This window comes from Falco naumanni, chromosome 3, assembly GCF_017639655.2.
Source record: "Falco naumanni isolate bFalNau1 chromosome 3, bFalNau1.pat, whole genome shotgun sequence".
Lineage (NCBI taxonomy): Eukaryota > Metazoa > Chordata > Aves > Falconiformes > Falconidae > Falco > Falco naumanni.
Window position 1 is genome coordinate 9,967,787 of NC_054056.1, and position 19,037 is coordinate 9,986,823.

Here is a 19,037-nt window from a genome sequence, read left to right on the forward strand (position 1 = left end):
TCAGGTTTATTTTGCTTGGTTTTTTCCAAATCCCCGGGTCGTGAGGAGCCGGCAGCTCCCTAGGATTAACCCAGCTTGCCCCGAGCAGGTGCCTCCCTCAGCGGCATCGCCCCTCAGGGGGCCTGAGGGAGGCGGCCGGGGCCTGCCGGCAGGGCGGACAGCCCTCAGGCACTGGGGCAGCCCCGAGCCCGCCGCCCGAGCCCCGCAGCCCGGGGCAGCCCCGAGCCCGCCGCCCGAGCCCCGCAGCCCGCCCCGGGCGCTGGGGTGAGCGTGGGGCCCTGCGCTGCGCGTGAGGAGAGGTGCCGCCCGGGGCGGGGGAGCAGCGCGGCCGCTGCAGGTAGGCCTCGCCCCTCTGGGCCGCCTTCGGACACGCCTTTAATGAGCCACGGGCCATCTGCAGCCCCGGGGGCAGGCGGCGCCGCTAATCGCGGGGATAAGCGGCTTACGGTGACCCAGCTGCAGCCCGCTCGCTGCTGGGGCGCGGCCGCTCGCGGGGGACGAGGCTGCAGGTTTGGCCCGGCAGAGGAGGCGTGGGCACAGAGGGGACCGTGGCCTGTCCCTGAGGGTCTGGAGGGGCCCGGCACCGTGTCGGCTGGCAGCGAGTAAGTAAGTGCCTGTAGGAGAGGTGCGACCGTGCCCACGGAGAGCACTTGGGGGGGTCTGGGTGCCCCTGGCCTCAAACGGCTCCCAACGAGCCAGGTCGGTGGGCCACAGGCCTCCCACTCGCCCACCACGTCCCGGGACAGCAGATGGATCTGGGGTGGCCGCAGGCAAAGGCACTGCTGTGCAGCTCTTCCCTGGCTGCCAGAGCACTAACTGTCCTCCTCAGTGCAGGGAAGGCCGCTGGTGAGGGGCAGCGGGGGACTCGGGCGGTGGCGGTTTGGTTCCCAAAGCTGAGCTGTGGGGGAGAAGCCTTGTACCTGAGGCACGTGAAGTGTGATCCTGGGCTGGCCGCCGGTCCCAGCCTGCAGTGTGAGATGTATCAGCCTTGGTCTGCAGGGATGGGACAATCCCCATGGTCTACGCAGTGCCTGTGTATTTCTTACAGGTCTTGCATTATCATCATGCTAAAATGGCATTTGCTTTAAAGAGCTTGATTTACTGTTCATGAACTGTGCTATTCCTTTTGCTTATAACAACAGAAGTATGATCGGTTTAATTTTTGTTTGCTTAATTGGATTTGTTTCAGGTTTTAATGCATTAGTGTGTTGCTGCAAAGTGTATATAGTAAGTACGTATTACATCTTTTAGTCGGAAACATAAAAGCTAATATGAAATCCATTGGTCATGGATTTTGCAGTTCACAAAATCTGCAGCTTGCCTTAGATATCTCTTTTGGCCTTAGAAGAAGTTTTAAGAAAGCACTTCATAAAATCTTGTTGCCTTTTGAGTAAGGTTAAGCACTGCTTAAAAGTGGTTATATTGAAGTCCTGAATGGTAATTTTGGGAAGGCAGACGAACGTGATTTTTAAAGGATGCTCTCTCTTCTCAGTGGGACTGAAATCAGGAATGAGTGATGTGAAGAACACCACCTAAAATAATCATGGCAACGTGGTGAGAACCTGGTAGCTGGCAGAAAAGACTGAAATGGAGAACTAAAAAAAAATCATGTGGGTCATCGAGAAAATAGGTGATGTCTAGGTTCTTGAGCATAAAGTAGTCCAGTGCCACGTTCCAGGTGTTCATGGAGCAAAACAGCACTGATAAATGTGATGGTTTCATGTCCTTTCACAATTCAAATCCTTTATAGCACCCTTTTGTGATACATTGGCTGGATATTCCTGAGGTGCAAGGAGTGCTTCTATGGAACACCAGTCCCCTGCATTTTGTGGTTATAGTTCATGCAGTGATAGGCACCCTAAAGAAGGCAGTCATGTTCACTCTGTAGTTGCCAACTTCTTGTCTCGAAAAAATAATGGAATCTTTCTTTTCATGGTACACTTGGTGATGTATGAAAGGTAGTAATGGCAGTTCCCAAGGATAATTGCAACGCTGCATGACTATTTCCTGTTGCTTTATTAATTGAGTTTACTCTCCAGTTTGTGGTGATTACTAAAAGAGTTTGCATGTGAGAAGGACAAGCAGGCTGTTTGCAGACAGGGATGACTGAGACTCAGGTGCTTTCTTAGAAAGGAATGATATAAACGTATTTCAGAAACTGTAATTTGACAGGAGGCTTTCTGGTATTTGAGTACATTTGAAAAAGACAATAGGCACTGATTGCATAGGCTGTGCTGTCTCTTTTCAGATTGACTAGGGTTTTTTTAAGATGATACAGGTGCGTGTGCCTTTTCACAATACTGTTTTCATTTAAAAGGGGCATGGAAAAGAATGTTGGTTAGAATTAGTGACTGACAACTTGCTTTTAAAATTCGATGGAATGAAAGCACAGTCCCCTCAAATTGCACTTACCTGTTAGTAGCAGCTTCCAAATCTGTGCTCAGCATGAGCGTTGTATGTATAGCCATCTGTGCTGTAACTCTTCCAGGTAAGGGGACAATGGAGATTCTCTGGGTGTGTAAACATTTTTTCATCCTTTGGTGTGGACAAGAAGTTGGCCTGCATAGCCTTGAACCTTTGCAGGGCTGTCACATGACATGTGAACAAATTTTCACTTGTTAAGCAGTTAAACAGTACCTTAAGTTGAGGCAGTAACTTTCCTGTCATCCCTGGAGAAAATATAAGTGTGGAGGAGATCTTAGCTGGATTTCCAGTCAATGAGGATGGGTAAGCATTGTACTCTAGCTGGTACCATGTTGCTCTGACTTCTGTGAAAACATTTTCTTTTAGACCTGTTCTTGTTTGGTGTCGCGCAGATCTGGTTAGATGTAAGCATTCTGGAAAAGCAGCTACAGGCTACCTTGTCTTGGCAGCAGGATAATTCAGCCTTGCTAGCAACACACTCTTTTTGAGGCTGCAGGTGCATGCATAATGCTGGAAGTCTTTGTTTTCCAGGTTTTCTGTTGAGAACTGAGTCTGTCCCCTTCAGTCATTTCTGCTCTGACATGATTGTCTGCTGAGAAACAGGAAGAGAGTAGTGTCCATAATACTTTCAGGACTGAGGCTGGTGAATTGGAGACAAGAAATTCATAAGGAAAGTACCAAAAGCCTTTGGCAAACTGGGCAAGATGTGATGAGAAATATACGTGCTCCTTTGTTTATATTTCTTCTTATTTTTCTTCAGAGCAAAGAAACATTCAGAAGAACGTGAATGTTGATCTGTATTTGGGCACTAGAAGTGGAGTAGACATTTCTCATCACTGGCTTAAGGCTGCAGCGTGCAGTGTAACCCCCAGCCAAACAGCAGAACGAGGCCGGCTGTGTACCGCACCTCTGTCAGCTGGGAAGAGAGATCCCAGTCTAAGACAGACTAATCTCTCCTGCCCTTCTCAGCCATTCCAGGACACCACCGGTCAGTTCTCCGGTTCCTGCTTCCTGCAGCAGAATAATCTCTGCTCCGGGCTGCAGCAGCACAGCTCTAAGTGTGTGGCTCATAGAATTCCCCACCTTGCATTGTCAGTGCGCCCTGCTGTGAATCTTCCTCAGAGACACTCACACCTTGAGGCTTATAGTTTAGAAGGGAGAAGGAGCAAGACTATTGACTTTCTTCAGCAACATCATCAGAAAGCAAAGGCAGCTGGTCACTGCCCCATACATGCTGCTTGCCATTGCTATTTAGAAAGTAGGAACAAGAATAGTGACTATCCAGTGGAAAACCAACAACAGCATCAGCCTCCTGCTGCTTCTTTTATGGATCCCGTGAACCCTTCACTGGTCAATGCATGTTTGTCATCTTATACGGTAGATTCCCCTCTTAGGCACAAATTAGTGGTGTGTCCCTCTTCAAGGAGCTCAAGTGAAAGTGTGAACAGTTGTTGTAGTTCAGCCCTGACCTTGGGGGATCTCAATCCATCTAGTTTGGACTCCTTTCAGTCTCTTTTGCATTCCTCACAGATTTCTGCGAACTTTTACTGTTCAATCCAGAAGCTTAAGCAAGAAAGTGCTTTGATGGGGATACGGGGCTCCCTCCCTCTGGAGCCCAAGTCTTCTCCACTCAGTGGCAATTTGTGCTTTGCTCCTGATGAATCAGCTTCTAGTATCCTGAGCACAGGAGAACAGCTAGCTGGAGTAAAGACAAGGGCTGCCCAGGCAAGATGGAAATGGGGTGTTCCATTTGCTAAAGACTGGCACCTTAATGCAGTGACGAGTCATGCAGAACCTCTCTCTGTCTCTCACAGATATGGATATATTGGCTCAAACACATGGAGAACCAGAATTTCAGGTGACGGCCAGCCAGAAACCCTTGCATCTGGGTTGTGCTCTGGCAGGCTAGTGGATACAGAAGTTAATTCCTTCTACAGCTGCTCCCCCTATTTCATGTGTCAGTCCCAGGCAAAGCCAGTTCTGGGAACTCGTAGTCTTTGTGTTCACACAAAAAGTCATTCCCCTGAAAAGGTTCTTAAAGAAGAGCTGTCTAACAGGGCATCCCTGTGTGCTGTATCTTGGAAGAAAGACCTTCCAGCCAGTCTGTATCCAGAGGGTCTGCAGCTGTCACTGGAGACAGATTTAGGGGAGGCTCGGATGAATGTTGGTGTAGCCATGTATGGGACTCCGAGGGAGGTGTGCATGGCAGCCACTTCTCCTGGAGATAAACAGTTTAGACCAGTCCAGCAGCTTAATATTAAACCTGTAGAAGTCAACAACTCTGAACCTTGTGTTAAATCCAGCAAATGCTCGGAAGAGGTATGTGACTCTAGATCACAAGCAGCCAGAAGAAAGGCTGTGGTGGACAGCAGCCAGTCCAGCCCATCTGGTATTCAGGTTGAGGAAGGCTTTGGTGAGTATTCTGTCATAGATTGTATCAGTGTGAGCAGAGAAGGAAGGAGAAACAAATACTCCTACCAAAGCAGCTGGAGGAATTGGGAAGCTGATGCCAATCTCGACCAGTCTGAAGAACCTTCTGTGGAGAAGAGTGCCAAAGAACCATGGTGCTGTGAAGAAGGGAGCCAGACACAGGAAACTGTGTCCAGGGAGGTGAGGATGGGCTCACTGTGTAGCATCCCTGCTCACAGATAATACATGTACTTGTCTCTGCTTCTTGCTAGAGGTAAAGAGTTAAGGTACAACGGTGATGGGGATGCTTGTCCCTTAGTTTTTTCTGGCACTGAATGGCCAGAATGTCCTCTCTTATGGTCCTGATCCATCCCAACATATGCAACTTTCTCTCACGTGCTTCTTCCTGAAGACCAGCATGTTAACTTGGTTGGTCTTGGGAATGTAAACACCTGTTTTTTATATTCTCTGGATCATATGCAGAGGGAAAGCATTAAACTGGTTCTTACTCTGTGAAGGGTCCTGAGGCTTTTCCATGTCTGAAGTATGTAAGAGTATTCACTGAGCAATGGTGGGAGTAGTGTCAAAGACATCCGACATAATGTGCTACCCTGAGGAAGCACTGTTCTGGTCTTCATCTAAAATGACTTGCCATGCTGGGCACAGACAAATTGTTCAAGAGTAGTGAGAATAATCATGTGAGTTACTGTCTTTTGCCTGTTTGCAGGTCTCAGAGAACAGCTTCTGGTCATTGAAGGTGAATGAGCAAAGGTAAAAAGACTGGTTTTGTGTGAGTGTGCTGGTACATAACAGGGGAGGAAAACTGCTGCAAAGTGGCTAAGGAGGCCATGTTCCTAGGAATGTTTGGGTTTAGGACTTAACCTACATTATTCTGCCATGGTTGGGTCAGGGGCTGCATCCATTTCTAGGGTTGCCATCTAGAATGGGGCATGCTCTAAAAAGAATATCTGTATCCTTTAAATTCTAGCTTCTAAATTCAACCTTGGTTGTTGCTAGCAATGAAAAAGTGTTGGTACCAGGTATTCCACTTTTCAGTGCAGCAAATTCCAGCATGCTCACTGCATGGTTAGCTAAGATCAAGAACTGGTCTTGTCCATGAGGTGGGATTCAAATTTGTGACCTGTGGATAATATGTGTGTGAGATTGCTACCAATTTAGCAATGGTGATACCTTAATTTGGTGTGAGGCTGCAGGTTTTCCACTCTTTAGAGGGAACCACTTGAAATACCTCTTTTCAGCTTGGTGGCTGAACTCTGATTGCCATCTCCCGGCTGTGTTTAACTTTCCTTTGTGTTAACTGGAGCTCACTTTTGTTTTTTCTTTTTAAGTTTCCAGCACTTGTGTGACAGACAAATGCTAACTAGGTGTTTCCAAGCCTGGAGGAGACACATCCTCTGGAAAAGGGCTGCAGCCAGGCAGCATTACAGACAGCAACTACTTCGGAAAGGCCTTGGTGCTTTGCAGTGGGCTGTGCACCAGAGGAGGATGCAGCTGGAGGTAGCCCAGCAGAGACATGCCTCGGCTCTGCTAGCTATCAGCTTCCACAGGGTGAGGACGGGCTAGGGACAGTAAAAGTGGTGCCATGAGTTTTCTGTTGTGCAGTCAGAGGAGGCAGAAATCCTATTTGGATAGGGAGGAGGAAGGGGTACCCTGTATGAATTTCAGTGATGTGGACCCTGATACTCTGCCTGCAGTTTGTAATCATGTGGTTTCTCCTTCAGTGGAAGGAAGCTGTGGAAAAACAGAGCAAGAAGCAAGCTCTGCAGGCTGAGCCGTATTCTTATACCCCAAGTTCATCGGTGGGGTGTTTTGGAGTAGGAAGATTAGCAACTATGACAACCTCAGCTCAGCACCAGCTTACAGTAGGATACTCAAAGGAAGCTGAGAAGGCTTGTAGGTAAGCTGAAAATGTTCTTTCTGTTATCTTGGACAAGTGGAGGTTTACAAACACCACAAGAAATTTTTCTTAAAGGGTGGCAGACTTGTTTCCAGGTCCTTGGATGAATTGTTGCAGATAAGCACTGCAAGAATTACTTAGTTTTAAGAACTAAACAATCCTGTTTCAGAGCTTCTGTGTACTAGTGTTTTCAATCTGATCTGAGTGTCTGACAGAAATACTTCTGCATTATTTCTTGAGTTCAGCTGTCACCTGCATATGTGATACAGGTGTAAATGAGAATGGAGTGAGGCAATACTACAGCGTCTAGCAGGACAGTAGAGGTGTCAAAAGAAAAACCTTTTGTTGTGCCTTCTGATTTTGAAGGCAGGAGAACAAGTCCAGACAAAACCAGAGAGCTACCTAAGGAGAAAGAAGGCTCTGGATTCTGTTCTGTGAGTGCCTCTTTGGACAGACGGATGTTAAAGCATGCTTGTGACTCTTTCAGGGTGGAGGGAGAATTGTGGAGACAGCTTCATCGTAGGCAGAGAGGAAGAGAGTTCTGCTGGAGAGCTGAAGCAATCAGAGATATGAGACGGCTAGCTGGTAAGCACGTGTTCCGTGGCCTTGGAACAGCTTGGATGTAATCACTGTTTCACCATGCTTCTTGGTTTGGGTCTGGTTGTTGCTTTGATCTGGCTTTTACAGAACCTGATCCTGCAAATAGCTGGGCCAGTATCTCTGATGGCAGAGGGTGGCCCACTTGTCATGTCATACACCTTTTGCCTTGTTCCTTGTCTTCAGCTGCAGCAGATGCTGTTACTCCAGCAATGTCAGCCGTCTCCCTTAAGTGCCCTTCCTCAGACAGCTGGAGTTCAGAGGATGCTTGCTGTATGACACAAGTTGTTTGAAGTTCTTCTAAGGTATTTTTCTTCCTGTCAATCTCTTCCTGCCCTGCAACATAGCAGCTTTCAGATTGTGGCGCCTGCAGAAGGAGCTGCTGAGCAAAGAGGAAGCCAGACTTTTGGAAGCTCGTGCTCTGCTGGAAAAGAAGCAGCTACAAAATGTTTTCTGGATGTGGCGTTCCCGATGCTCAGAAATGAAACGGATTGTAGCACTGACAACTCACATCCAAAGAAACTTAGTCTCCCGGTAAGTTGTTCATGTGAAAAATCTGTTCCCCATGAAGGTCCAAGGAATCACAGAGCCCACCCAGAGGGTGATGTGTTGTTCCATCTTAAAGCCATCTATTCTTTTGTTTTAGGAGTTAATAAACATGAAAGTAGGGATAAAAACAGGAAAAGAAATTACTGTGGCCAGAGACATTACAGCTTGCCTTCCTTGTACTGCCAAAGCATTTTGGTCCTGACCTTTGATGTCCTGAAAGACCAAACCTGAAAGCACTCACTGTGCTGCTGTGCTCTAAGCATGACAGTGGCTTTTTAATGAAATAAACAGAAGCTCAGAAGATGACAGCTTCTGTCTGTCTTTCCTGAAGTAAAGCCAGTTTCAGGAGGAGACAAGCTTGTACAGGTGGTTTTCCATGTTGTTGTTTTCTTTTATTTTTCTCAGGTGCTTCAGTACATGGAAGGAGACTGCTGAGCAGAAGGCACTTTACAGGTGCAACCTGGCCCGTCTCAGAGCAGTATCACTGAGGAAATACTTCCAACAGTGGGTTCAGATGCTGCAGGTCACAGAAGGCAATAAGCAGGCAATGGTGAACTTCCTCCTCCTACGATGGGGGCAGAATTACGGTGAGGAGCTTGGGGTCTGTGCAGAATCTAAGACTTGGAGGTGCTTAGGCTCCTTCCTCCTCTTCTTGTATGGTAAAATCCAGCAGAAAACAGCCTGATAACAGAGAAGCTCAGATGATACATGGTATTAACAAGCCAGAGTGGGCAGAGTTCTGGATGTGTCAATGAAGCTGCAGGGAGATTTGTTGCTCTGCTTTGTAAACCTAACAAAGTCTTAAACCTTGCTGAAAGGAAGCAGTTTGAGGGCTGGGCTGAGTTTCTTAGGAATGCCTTTTGATAAACATTGTCTCATGTTGCTTTCTGTAACTGGTTAAGGACCAGTTATAAGCTCTGTAGCTGACAAGACTGTGACAAAGAGGCCTGAAAATCAGCTGCTGTGGACTACAGAGAGACAGTTTCCAGAGAAAACAAGCTACTCTTTTGATGACTTCTGCCAAAAGGTGAAGCTCCAGAGAGTATATCTGCTGTGGAAAGCAAGGTTGTGCGAGCATCACAGAGCTAAGTGAGTAAAGAAGAGGCAGGTCCTGGAGCCCTGCCCTCGTTAGTAGTGTCCTCTTGACTTTTTGGTCCTTCTGGAAGAACCCCTTTTACCATCCGTCATCTGTCACATCTGTACTAGTGTCTCCCTCTGGTATCCCTTTTCAGTCACTTTGCTGTCTCAGTATCTTCTGTCTCAGTTCTTTCTCTCAGACTTTGGAGCAGTGTAGACTCAGAAAAGCTCTGAAATTATGGCACCAGAAGTGTCTCATGATGAAGACAATTGAGCAAAGTCCTAAGCAGTCGCACAGGGCTGCCTATGAAGAGCCTCTTGCCATGCTTTTTTCTGAGGACTTCTCAACATCTTCTGGTTTTGATAGCAGTGCTCCAGCTACTCTGGCCTCTCAAAGCTCGTTGGAAAAGGTGAGAAGGTCTTCATACATCTAGACTGCTCTGAGGTATTATATTGCTGGGATTTTTCAGGGGAAAATTTCTGTCTCAACGTGGCATTGTCATCAGCGAACTGTGCTTAGTATTTAGGCCTGAAGAGCACTGCGCCTGTAGGGTCATGGAGTTTAAACGTAATCAGAAATCATAAAGTCTCTGCACTCTGTGTCCTCCTTGGTTCATCATTTAGTGATATGGGAAGGTATTGAGCTAGTGAGGTTCTCTTGTATGCTTGCTTCTGTTTGTGGCTGCATGGTGGAAGGGATGAGGTACAAAAGCCTCAAGTGCACATGCCTGTTCCCCCTGTTCGCAGGTAGAAGTAACTAGTGTTGAAACAATGTTCCCATCACTGACATGCTTGCACTCCAGAGCTGTACTTGCTAACCTGCAGTTCCTTTGGATGCATCCTGGATTTCCCTGAATCCTTGCCAAAAAGAGGAGTAAATGGCATGGTCAGAACTGTTAGCTGAGTGATTCCAGTGCAAGGATGTTTACCTCACAGCATGTTCTTCCCTCCATACCTGCAGGAATACAGTTTTAGTGACAGCAGTCAGCAGGGCTTCTCCTCCGTTCTGGCTGCTGAGGATGTTGCACACATGCCACATTACAGTTCTCTCCTGCAACTACACCAATGCGCAGAGCTGCCAGCTGAGCTGGGTGGGGAGCTGTACTTGCAGGCCTCCTTTTCTCCACAGAGCACTGGACCCGGGTGAGTTGGAGACTGGTTCTTTGGGATGCTCGTAGCACTGTCCCCTTGTTTGGTCTGGCTGAATTCCTTCCTTCGGGATAATCTCTCATGTCACCTCACACCATCTTTCCAGGTACTTCATACTCTTCTTTCTTTCTGTTTTCCCCTGACACTTTTGTCTTGCAGAAGAAGCTGGTTTGTGGGAGATCAGTTCCAGTCTTTGGCACTGCAGAGTCAAGACGATAACGCCCAGCCTCTCACCAGTTACTCTGCATGGGAAGAGGTAAGGCTGAAAGGTGGTGTGAGACATGTAAATGTACAAGTGGTTTCTGCAAAGCCCAGTTTACCAAAGAGCCTTTGGGTTTCAGTATCAGCATATGGAAGTCTCACTGCTGTTTTGTCTTTGTTCTTTTCTCTCAGAAGGTTTGGGAGATTGAGGCGCTTCTCAGGGTAACTCTTCCTACCATTTGCCAGCTAAGCTGGAAATCAGGCAGGTGTCAAGAAGTTAAAAGGAAGGTGCTAGATCCTCATGTGTGGGTGTTCATGCCATGTGTGTGGGTTAGCAACGGGAAATTAGGCAAGCATGGAAGTTACAGTAGCAAGGAGAAAGGCCTGAGCTGCATGCAGTAACTGTGTTACAGCAGTAGTTCAAGGCCTTTTTTTGCTTCTGGATTACAGGACTGTAGTTCTGACAAGGAGGTGAAGAGTTGCTGGCACCAAGCAGAGAAATACTGCCTGCAGAGGTACTTCATTGTCTGGTCAGCTCAGACTCAGCAGCTGGTAAAGGCCCAGCAGTACTGCAGGCTCATTCAGCTGTCTCGGTAGGTATTGTGCTTTCCAGAAGTTTCCTAAAGCTGTCTGTTTTGAGAGCTCTACACTTGTTTTTTTTAAAAGAATACTCTTCCTCTAGTTATCTTTTTTCAGTCTTCAGTGGGAGTTTTGCAGCCTATTATTTTGTGGGTTTCCTGCTTCAAAATTATTATATCTGAACATAAACGCAATAATTTCTGGTTTGATGGGGTGCCTCACAAATTAAAGCAAGCCTAGCACTGCTGATAACAAGCCCTGGTAAGTTCCTATCCACGGAGCTGGCCTTGCTCTCTACTCATTCAGAAGTTGAAGATCACAACAGGTTTGGCACAGCCAGGACAGAACACTGTACAACTTGCCCTGTCCATCATTTCCTCTGACATTTAATGGGGAAAGGATGCTAACAGATCAGGTGTATTTCCTAAATTCCTTCATGTGTATATTTATTATTAAAGTTGCAGTTACAAGGGTGTGAATCTGTGTGAGTTGTTCCTACAGTTGGTGCAATGACCTTTGTCTTTCTCAGAGCCTTTCTCAGCTGGCACCACTGGGTCGTGGAAAATAAGAAGCGAAAAGCAGCAGCAGCCCTAAAACATCGAGTTCATTGCTGCCAGATGGCTTTCAGCCTGTGGAAGAAGAGACTGGCCCAGAAAGTGGAAGCTGACCAGAGATTCAGGTGTCATATTCACCAGATTACTGCTGATGCTCTACAGCGTTGGCATTCCTGCTGGCAAAGTGAGTTATGCCATCAGCAGCACTTGTGTCTGTAGGAGAGGAATGCTGTGGAGGTGGTTGGGATGGAGAAAGTCCCACCTCTTGTTGTAACTTTGTGCACTGCTCCTTTGGAATGGCACGTACTAGTCCAGGGGCCAGCAAGCGCCTGTGTCACCACCTTCTTGTGGCTGTAAGCAGGACATGTGCCCTGCTGCTTCCTAGTGCTTTATGCTAGGGGAGATGCTCCTTTGGCAGCTGATTGGAAAAGGGGTGGATCTCACTTTACTTGCACTACCAAAGGAGTGTTCAAGCAGTGCATTTCAGCAGCTGGGGAGTTAAACGGAGTTCAGATGCAGCATTCCGAGCTTAAATGTGACTCCTCAGACCCAACAGCCAGGCTTTGCTTCAGCGGTTTCTTTTGGGACTGCTTAACAGTCCTGATTCTGTCCCTCAAGGGACTCCATGTGCTTTAAGTGCCAAGTACTTACACTGTGCCAGGGAAGGAATACTCCCAATTTTTATGGAAAACTGCCTTGCAGATGAAAGTGGAACTGATCTGTGATCACTTGCTTGGGAAAGGACAGGGGAGGGGAAAAAAGGTCTAACTGCCTTGCAGACAAAAACTTACAAGGTGAATTGAAAAATCTCTTCAGCTGCTAGAGGACAGGATATCTTAGATATCCCATCTGGTATTTGCAGCAGATGTATTCTTTGCTCTTGTCTGGATTCTGTGGTGGCAAAAAACCCCTGTTGGGCTCAGCAAGCTCTTGCATTCTTTCACAGGGAGGCGTGCTATGAGAGAGCTGCAGCAGCAATGGGCTCAGTACAGCTGCCAGGATAAGAAGAGATTGGTCCTGCAGACATGGTATTGCCAAACAAGAAAGCAGAAATATGCTGCTCAGTTCTGGGAATGTCATCTTCTGCACAGGTTTGTTTCCTGCTCTCAGATGGTATTTCTGAGGGGAGCTTTGAGTGAAGAACAATTTATGTAGCGGATAATTCAGTGTATTCTTACCAGAGCTTGGGTTTGAAAGTACAGATAACTTGTGTGTAAATGGAGCTTTTGTAGAAGTGCTACCCTGGGGTTGCTGCTATGTTAAGTGATCTGTTATCCATAGCCTCCCACTCCCCATCTCGTTCTTCTCATTCAAAACTTCTTTTCTTTCCAGAACTTCTGTTCAGTCTTAGTTATGCAGTGTGGTATTTGTAAACTAAGCAAAGGAGATGCAAACAAATTTGTGTAGTTTAAAAAAGTGAAATTCTAATTTCCACTGGAATTATTCAGTATTTGCTCAAAGAAATACTGGGCAGAGGTCTGATGCTTACAAACCTGAATGTTCTCAATTCTGGACACAGCATGTTGATTTAAATTTAAACTAAAGTGAAAAATTGAGTTCAATATATTCCTGCAGAAAAGCAATATTCAGTAAAGCCTGTGAAGGGAGAACCATGATATTCAATTCATCTCAGTGTTAAGTTGCAGTGTAGGTGAAGCTGTAGTATGTTTTGGAGTCTTATGTTATGGTGCAGATCCTGTAAACATATTAATTTAATCTGAAGAACAAGGTGTCTGCTGTCAATCCTTAACTTCTTATCTCTCTCATCTGTTGTTCAGTAGCTGTCTCATTGAATTGTTTCATTTATGTGGTTTATGTTGTGTGAGGCTACTGCCTGCCTGAAACACAGCAAAGTGTCCAGCTGCAGTGAAGCAGGAATTGTTCAGGTGGTTCTCTTTGAGATAAGTCAGGAGGCTAAGAATGAATAAAATTATTTACGCCAAGGATTCATTTAAGGCATAAGAAGTGCAGGTTTGGCCCTAGCGGATTTCCTTTTGAATTGTGGGTTTGGGCTGAGAGGGGACAAAGATCTGCAGAGGAAAGAACAACTAAAAACCCAGTAAAACCTTAGTGGCTGTGAAGCTTAGACTCTGCACTCACCCCACCCGGTTGCATTTTCTTCTGCAAATCAGTCTGTGCGGCGGCACCCTAGTGGGAAGTGTGTTTGAGAGAAGTCCTTAATATTGCTCCTTCCTGTAGAGTGTGTCTCCACCATTAATCTTCCTTCTGAGCTCTCCTTTGATGAGAGAGTGCTTCTAATTTCTCACCTGGATATGGTACAGGCTGAGCCCTGTCTCTTCTGAGGGGGGCATTTTTCATGCTAGGATAACCTGCAATAGATTCTCTTGATCTCCAGAGAAGCCTGCCAGGCAGAGGGTATTTACACCTCTGCCCTATGGTGCAGTGGGGCGATTTGCATAATGAAAGTCCAAGTGGAACAAGGAACCAAAATGATAAGCCAGGAGTTAAAAGCAGATTGGCTCCTGGGGTTGCAGAGGAAAACTGGCCTCCTGTGCATCAGCCTGTAAGATACGGAGAGATTATTGTGGGTGCAGATTTACAGTGTTGTTAATAACAACTCCTGTAGACACTGACTTTTTGGAATAAAATTGTCTCCATAAAGATTCTAGCTGTACATCCCGTGTATGCAGGCCCTTAGTTTGTGACAGCCAAGAAAAAAATTAAAATCTGAATCTTGACAACAAGCTGCTGTCTTAAATGCAGCCTGGTTCTGCAGCAAGCAGGCTTAAAGACTCAGCTGGGTTCCGTGCTGAAGGAGATTTTAGCAGTTCATCCCATAAAGAAAAGGCATTTGTTTTGTAGGCAAAGTGTTGTGTTCAGTTTGCAGAGGCCTTTGAAGAAGAAGAAATGCTAGAACAGCCAGAAGGAAGCAGACATGCTCCTGGGCTTTGAGGAGCCAAGAGTGCTGGGAATCTGAAGCAAAGTGAGGCCAAGTTGTTCGCAAAAGAAACTGTAGTTGAAGAGTCTGAACTTATGTCTCCCAAGGACAAAGCACTGGAAAAATAAGTATCACAGAGCAAGATACGTAAATGTTGATTGCAGAAGGAATAATGGGAACAGCCTTTTTTTCTTTCACTTGCTTTGACCACTTACTTGTGACACTGCAGGGTGGGGTGAGAAAGTGGAATTTGGTCTATAGCCTGTTTGGTGCTGACATGGAAATGTGAGTTTAGGCATCTGCTGCTTTTCTGTGCTTGCATTGTTTTTCAGGTGCCTAGTCACCTGGGCCCAGGTCACTGCTTGTAGACTGAGGCAGCAGGAAGCCCTCTCTTGTTTTAAACGGGTCAGAGAGCACCGTCTCCTAGTCACGAGCTTTACTGAGTGGAGGGTGAAATTCTTAAGAGCTGAACAACGGGTGCCGGGAGAGAGAAACCACACATGGCAGGAACCCTCTCGGGGTAAAGCCCGTCACCGCTGGCGACTGGCCTCAAGAGGACAGCAAGCCCTGCGTCTAGGATCTGTGGCTACTGTAAAACAAGTAAGAAAAGATGAAGGTCCCAATGAAGACCTCAGTGAGTCACTAGGCACTAAGATACTGATAAGGCTTGTATAAAAACCTGGTCTGACTCATGGTGACTGCTTAGTCCCTGCCTTCATCACCATAATCTGGCGTTGATTGCAGCAACCATCTGGAGCACAGCAATAAGGAATAGGGACATTTTGACCAGAGAGATGAGCGCGCTCCTTCCTCTGTGCTCAAAGATGAGATGGGATAATCACTGTCCCTGCAGAGCAGGGCGAGCTGTCAGAGCTGCAGCTTTTTTCCAAAGACTCACAGCCAGCAAACCATAAAGAGGTCGATTGATTTGGAAGGCCTGAGTCAGTCCTGCTGGGATCTCATCTGTGCAGTTTCCAGCCTGGGGTCTAGCACATTAAACTACCTGCAGGGATATGAGCATGAATGTATCTCTAAGGCTAGTTTGTGTGTGTGTGCGTGCGCTTTTGTGTTTAGCCTTGGCTGCAGCTGTGTTATTTCTGTTTGCAGGCCTGCAACTACTGGACAAAAGCAGCTGCCTTTTCCCAGTGCTCACGGCAGCGCAGTACCCTAATAGGTGCTAGGAAGAACAGGAAGATGTCTCTGTCTTGGTCCATGAGTAAGAAGATGCCCCCACCTCTTTACCTTTCATGGGGCCATGTGTGGAGTGTGAGTGAGGAGGGAAGGGGAGTAGTGTTTGTCAGGCAGATGACTGGGATTCCTCTGTGGAGTAGGTGCTCATGGCAGTTGGACTCTGAGTAGGTTGCTTCTGAGTTCAGGAGCCAAAGGACTAAGGGCTTATAGCAGCTCTGGTCTCTCCTTCTCCTGATCTGAGGTTAGCTCCTGTGTGATTCCTCTTTTCTTTCCTAGAAAGCAGAAGAGGCAGAGAAAAGGGTTCAGCACTAGCTGCCCCTCTTGGGCTTTTTCCCAGTGCCATTCACCACTGGCTGGTGATCTACAGAAACCAAAACAGGGCTGAAAGGCTGCTTCTCCCTCACTTGGTAGTGAGACCTGGTGTGGTGGGACCCTCTCCTGCACATGCAAGGATCCAGGAGAACAAAGCAGAGGTGGACTTGGAGGAGTGGGATGAGAAGTGGCTTGGGTAAGTGGAGTGGAGGGCTCTGGGCTTTCTCTTGTTCCTCCCATCAGGAAAGGACTCCCTTGTAGGGCTGTTGGGCTGATAAAGCTCATTTTCCCCTCTTCCCTATAGCAGGAAGTACGTGAGGTGGTGGCATCGCACAGTGATACTTCGCCGGTGCCTGCGTGACAGGAGACTGCACTGTCTGGCAAGGGGATGGCACCAGTGGAAAGAAGCAAGCAAGGTGGTGATACTGGCTCAAGTGTTGGTGAGCATCTGGTGCTGCCACAAGGGTGGCAGTGATGGGTGTTATTGGGTGAGCCTGCTATGCTTGCAGCCTCACATACATCCTGGGAGATGAGACCTGGGGATTTAAAAAGTACCAGTGTGTGCCAGAAATCCTGGTTTGCTGCTGTGGCTACTTTTTCTGTCTTTCTTTTTGAAATGCCAGTACGGCAGACTAGCATATCCTCATATTTAGTTGTGCTTTGCTCCATCTCACAGAAGGGAAGCTGAGACAGGATGCTTTGTATAGATTGTCTGTAGCCTGTGCAGAAGGTTCACAGCAAGTATTGCTGTCTTTGTCCTTGTATTCCTGATACATCCCTTTGGTGTCCACAGCCTGCCAAGAGCTGTTACTTGCTTTCCCCTTTTGCTGAGGCCCTGGCCACCTATGGAACAGACCCGTATCTGTCTGGCTGCTTGGGCATTAGCTGTGTGAGATGTGCTCTGACCTGCCCACGGGGCGGTACAGTGATGTGAGTGTAGCGAGCACATCCACAGTCACTGAGGAGCTGTGCTGAAGCACTGATGGGGTGCTGTTCTTTCCCCGGGGTACTGTGACTTAATCAGCCACAATATTTGCAGGAGACAGTAGTTCAGTAAGAGCTTTGTTAGCAGTCAGTTTTGCTCATTACCAATGCAAAGTCATTCAGGAGGGACCTGGGGAAGCAACTGGAAGCAAGATAGAACTAGAGGGGAAGTGAAGAAGAGTCTCTCCTGCCAGAGACCATTTAATCTGTGCACTGCCTCTTTTCTGGGCAGGACCAGCAGAGACTGATAGAAAAGGCCTGGAGAGTGTGGAGACGACGACATTTGCAAAGCTGTGTGGTACAGAATTTTTTGGAGGAGGAAGCCAGGAGCCTACTATCTCAGGTAAGCATTTATGACTGCTTTAAGTCTTTGGACCTCAGTGGACCAAAAAGCACTCCAAAGGGACAACTAGCATTCCCTGTGTCTTTCTCCCTGCACAAAGCACTCATGAGAAGTTGAATACATCAAGCAATGGGCTTTGCCTGTAACAAAGGGAAATAGCTTCCAGCTTTATATGTTCATTTCTGGGTGTTTTTCAAAGCTTTGTTTCAGCAGTCAATTTCCGTGACATGTGCCCCCTTCCTCACTGTTATCAGAGATGTTAATCCACTAATCCCCTGCCTCTCAAGAGCCCACTCAGGGAAGAAACAGGCTCCACACTGGTGTGGGAGGACCGTGCTGCCTTGCACCCAGGGACAGGCAAATCACTATAAATTTGAGCGAGCAGGCAAAACCTTAGATCTCAAATAGCCAGTTCACTGCTGTGCCCACCTCCCAAAGATCCATGCAGGATTATGTGCTCTAACGAGATGAGAGCAGGTACTGAAATTAGAGGGCAGAAGGGGACATTGCTCTTCCTTTTCTCACGTGGGTTTGTACTCTGCACCTAACTTACTGGCTACAGGAACATAGGGCAGACAGGGAGGCAGCTGGCACAGGCGTTTGCTGGAAGAAAAGCTGTGTTGATGGGTGCTGGGAGAGTGGGTGGAACCCCTCAAAGGTAACCCGAGTCTTTGATTTGTCCACTTTACTATTGAAGGCTTTTGGAAGGTGGCGCCAGCTAACAGCATTCCAGCTCAAGGACAAAGGACGCTGCTGAGTGGTGGGGCCTGCCGGCAGCTGCTGCTCTTTCAGGACACGTGGAGGATACAGCTGGCTGTCACAACAAAGAGCTGGTCCTGCCAACCAAGAAAGCAAACACTCGGCTCACGTGACAGAAGCAGTGCTACAGGCCAGAAGTGTGCTAGCCAAAGGACAACCCGGAAGAGATGGTACCTAGTTAAAGGTTCCCTTTAAAGGACTGATACCCTACCTCCCTAGAAGCACAAACTGAGAAGTTACTCCCTTTTGTTGTGAGGTTGTATTCCCTTCTCCTCTGGACCCTGATTTTGCTGGTGTTCCGATTAAAGGTCAAAAAAACACCTTATACACTGTCCCTTTACTCAGTTTTTTTTCCTGGACAGGAGTTTAGTGTCACACAGGGGAGTAAGAAAATACATCAGTCTTAAAAGAGATGAGCAGGAGTCTGCCGGTGCAAACGCTACAGCCTGTTGATTCCAAAGTCTGGACTGTCCTTGGTAGGTGCAAACACAGGTGTTTATTTTCAGATTTGGCTGTTTCCCTGGGGGTGACTTCCCACGTGGCTCCCACCTCCTCCCCCTGTCTAGGTCCATCAGCTCTTCATTAAAGCTTTCAGTGGGTGGCCAACCTCTTGACTGCTTCCTGCTGGTTCCTTTCTGTGCTGAATGGGCTAGGGATGAAGGAACCTGCTGGGAACAGCTGAGCACCAAAAGCTTTGCTGAGGCAAGACAGGCGTGTCTGACCCCCAGCCTTCCCATTACTTGCTTCTGTGATTGATGCCCTGTAATTACCCTGGATATATGAGCCCAGTCTCAGACAGCTGTAATGAGAGGGTCTGAAGAATCTGGAAAAGGCTTTTCTTCCTTGCTTGTTTGAAAGAGATGCTCACAGCGGGTCAGGAATCTCAAAATCCCACTGGGAGCGGCCCCAAGGTCTTGTTTTCCTAGCCTGTAGTAGCTTTGCAGGATTGTTAAGTACACAAAGCAGCCTTCATAGCTCCCCTAACCTCTTATTTCAACACTGTGGGGCCTGTGGCTGTTAAAAAGTCATTAGATCAGGAAAGATAGGCCACCTTTCCCTACAGGCACTGGAAGACCACCACATCTCCTGTGA

At 47.3% G+C, this 19,037-nt stretch overlaps 1 protein-coding gene across 5 annotated transcripts; it reads left to right on the forward strand.

Moving 5' to 3' along the window:
* The first annotated feature begins 445 nt into the window (after positions 1-445).
* Positions 446-18,289, forward strand: C3H1orf167 (chromosome 3 C1orf167 homolog). 5 transcript variants are annotated; one of them, XM_040586523.1, is made up of 21 exons: positions 446-602; positions 2,956-5,034; positions 5,561-5,604; positions 6,183-6,402; positions 6,576-6,751; positions 7,239-7,336; positions 7,696-7,882; positions 8,303-8,484; positions 8,800-8,986; positions 9,162-9,384; positions 9,936-10,117; positions 10,283-10,379; positions 10,775-10,917; positions 11,433-11,641; positions 12,404-12,548; positions 14,689-14,956; positions 15,464-15,572; positions 15,824-16,055; positions 16,164-16,299; positions 17,076-17,186; positions 17,884-18,289. In XM_040586523.1, exons 2-21 carry the CDS (start codon positions 3,751-3,753, stop codon positions 17,941-17,943), a joined length of 4,293 nt encoding a protein of 1,430 aa, XP_040442457.1. In that variant the 5' UTR covers positions 446-602; positions 2,956-3,750; the 3' UTR covers positions 17,944-18,289. The 5 variants fall into 5 exon arrangements, with proteins under 5 accessions (XP_040442457.1, XP_040442458.1, XP_040442459.1 ...); XM_040586521.1 differs by having other exon boundaries at positions 473-602; positions 3,185-5,034; XM_040586522.1 differs by having other exon boundaries at positions 473-602; positions 3,185-5,034; positions 7,699-7,882; positions 17,884-18,287.
* The last annotated feature ends 748 nt before the right edge of the window (positions 18,290-19,037 follow it).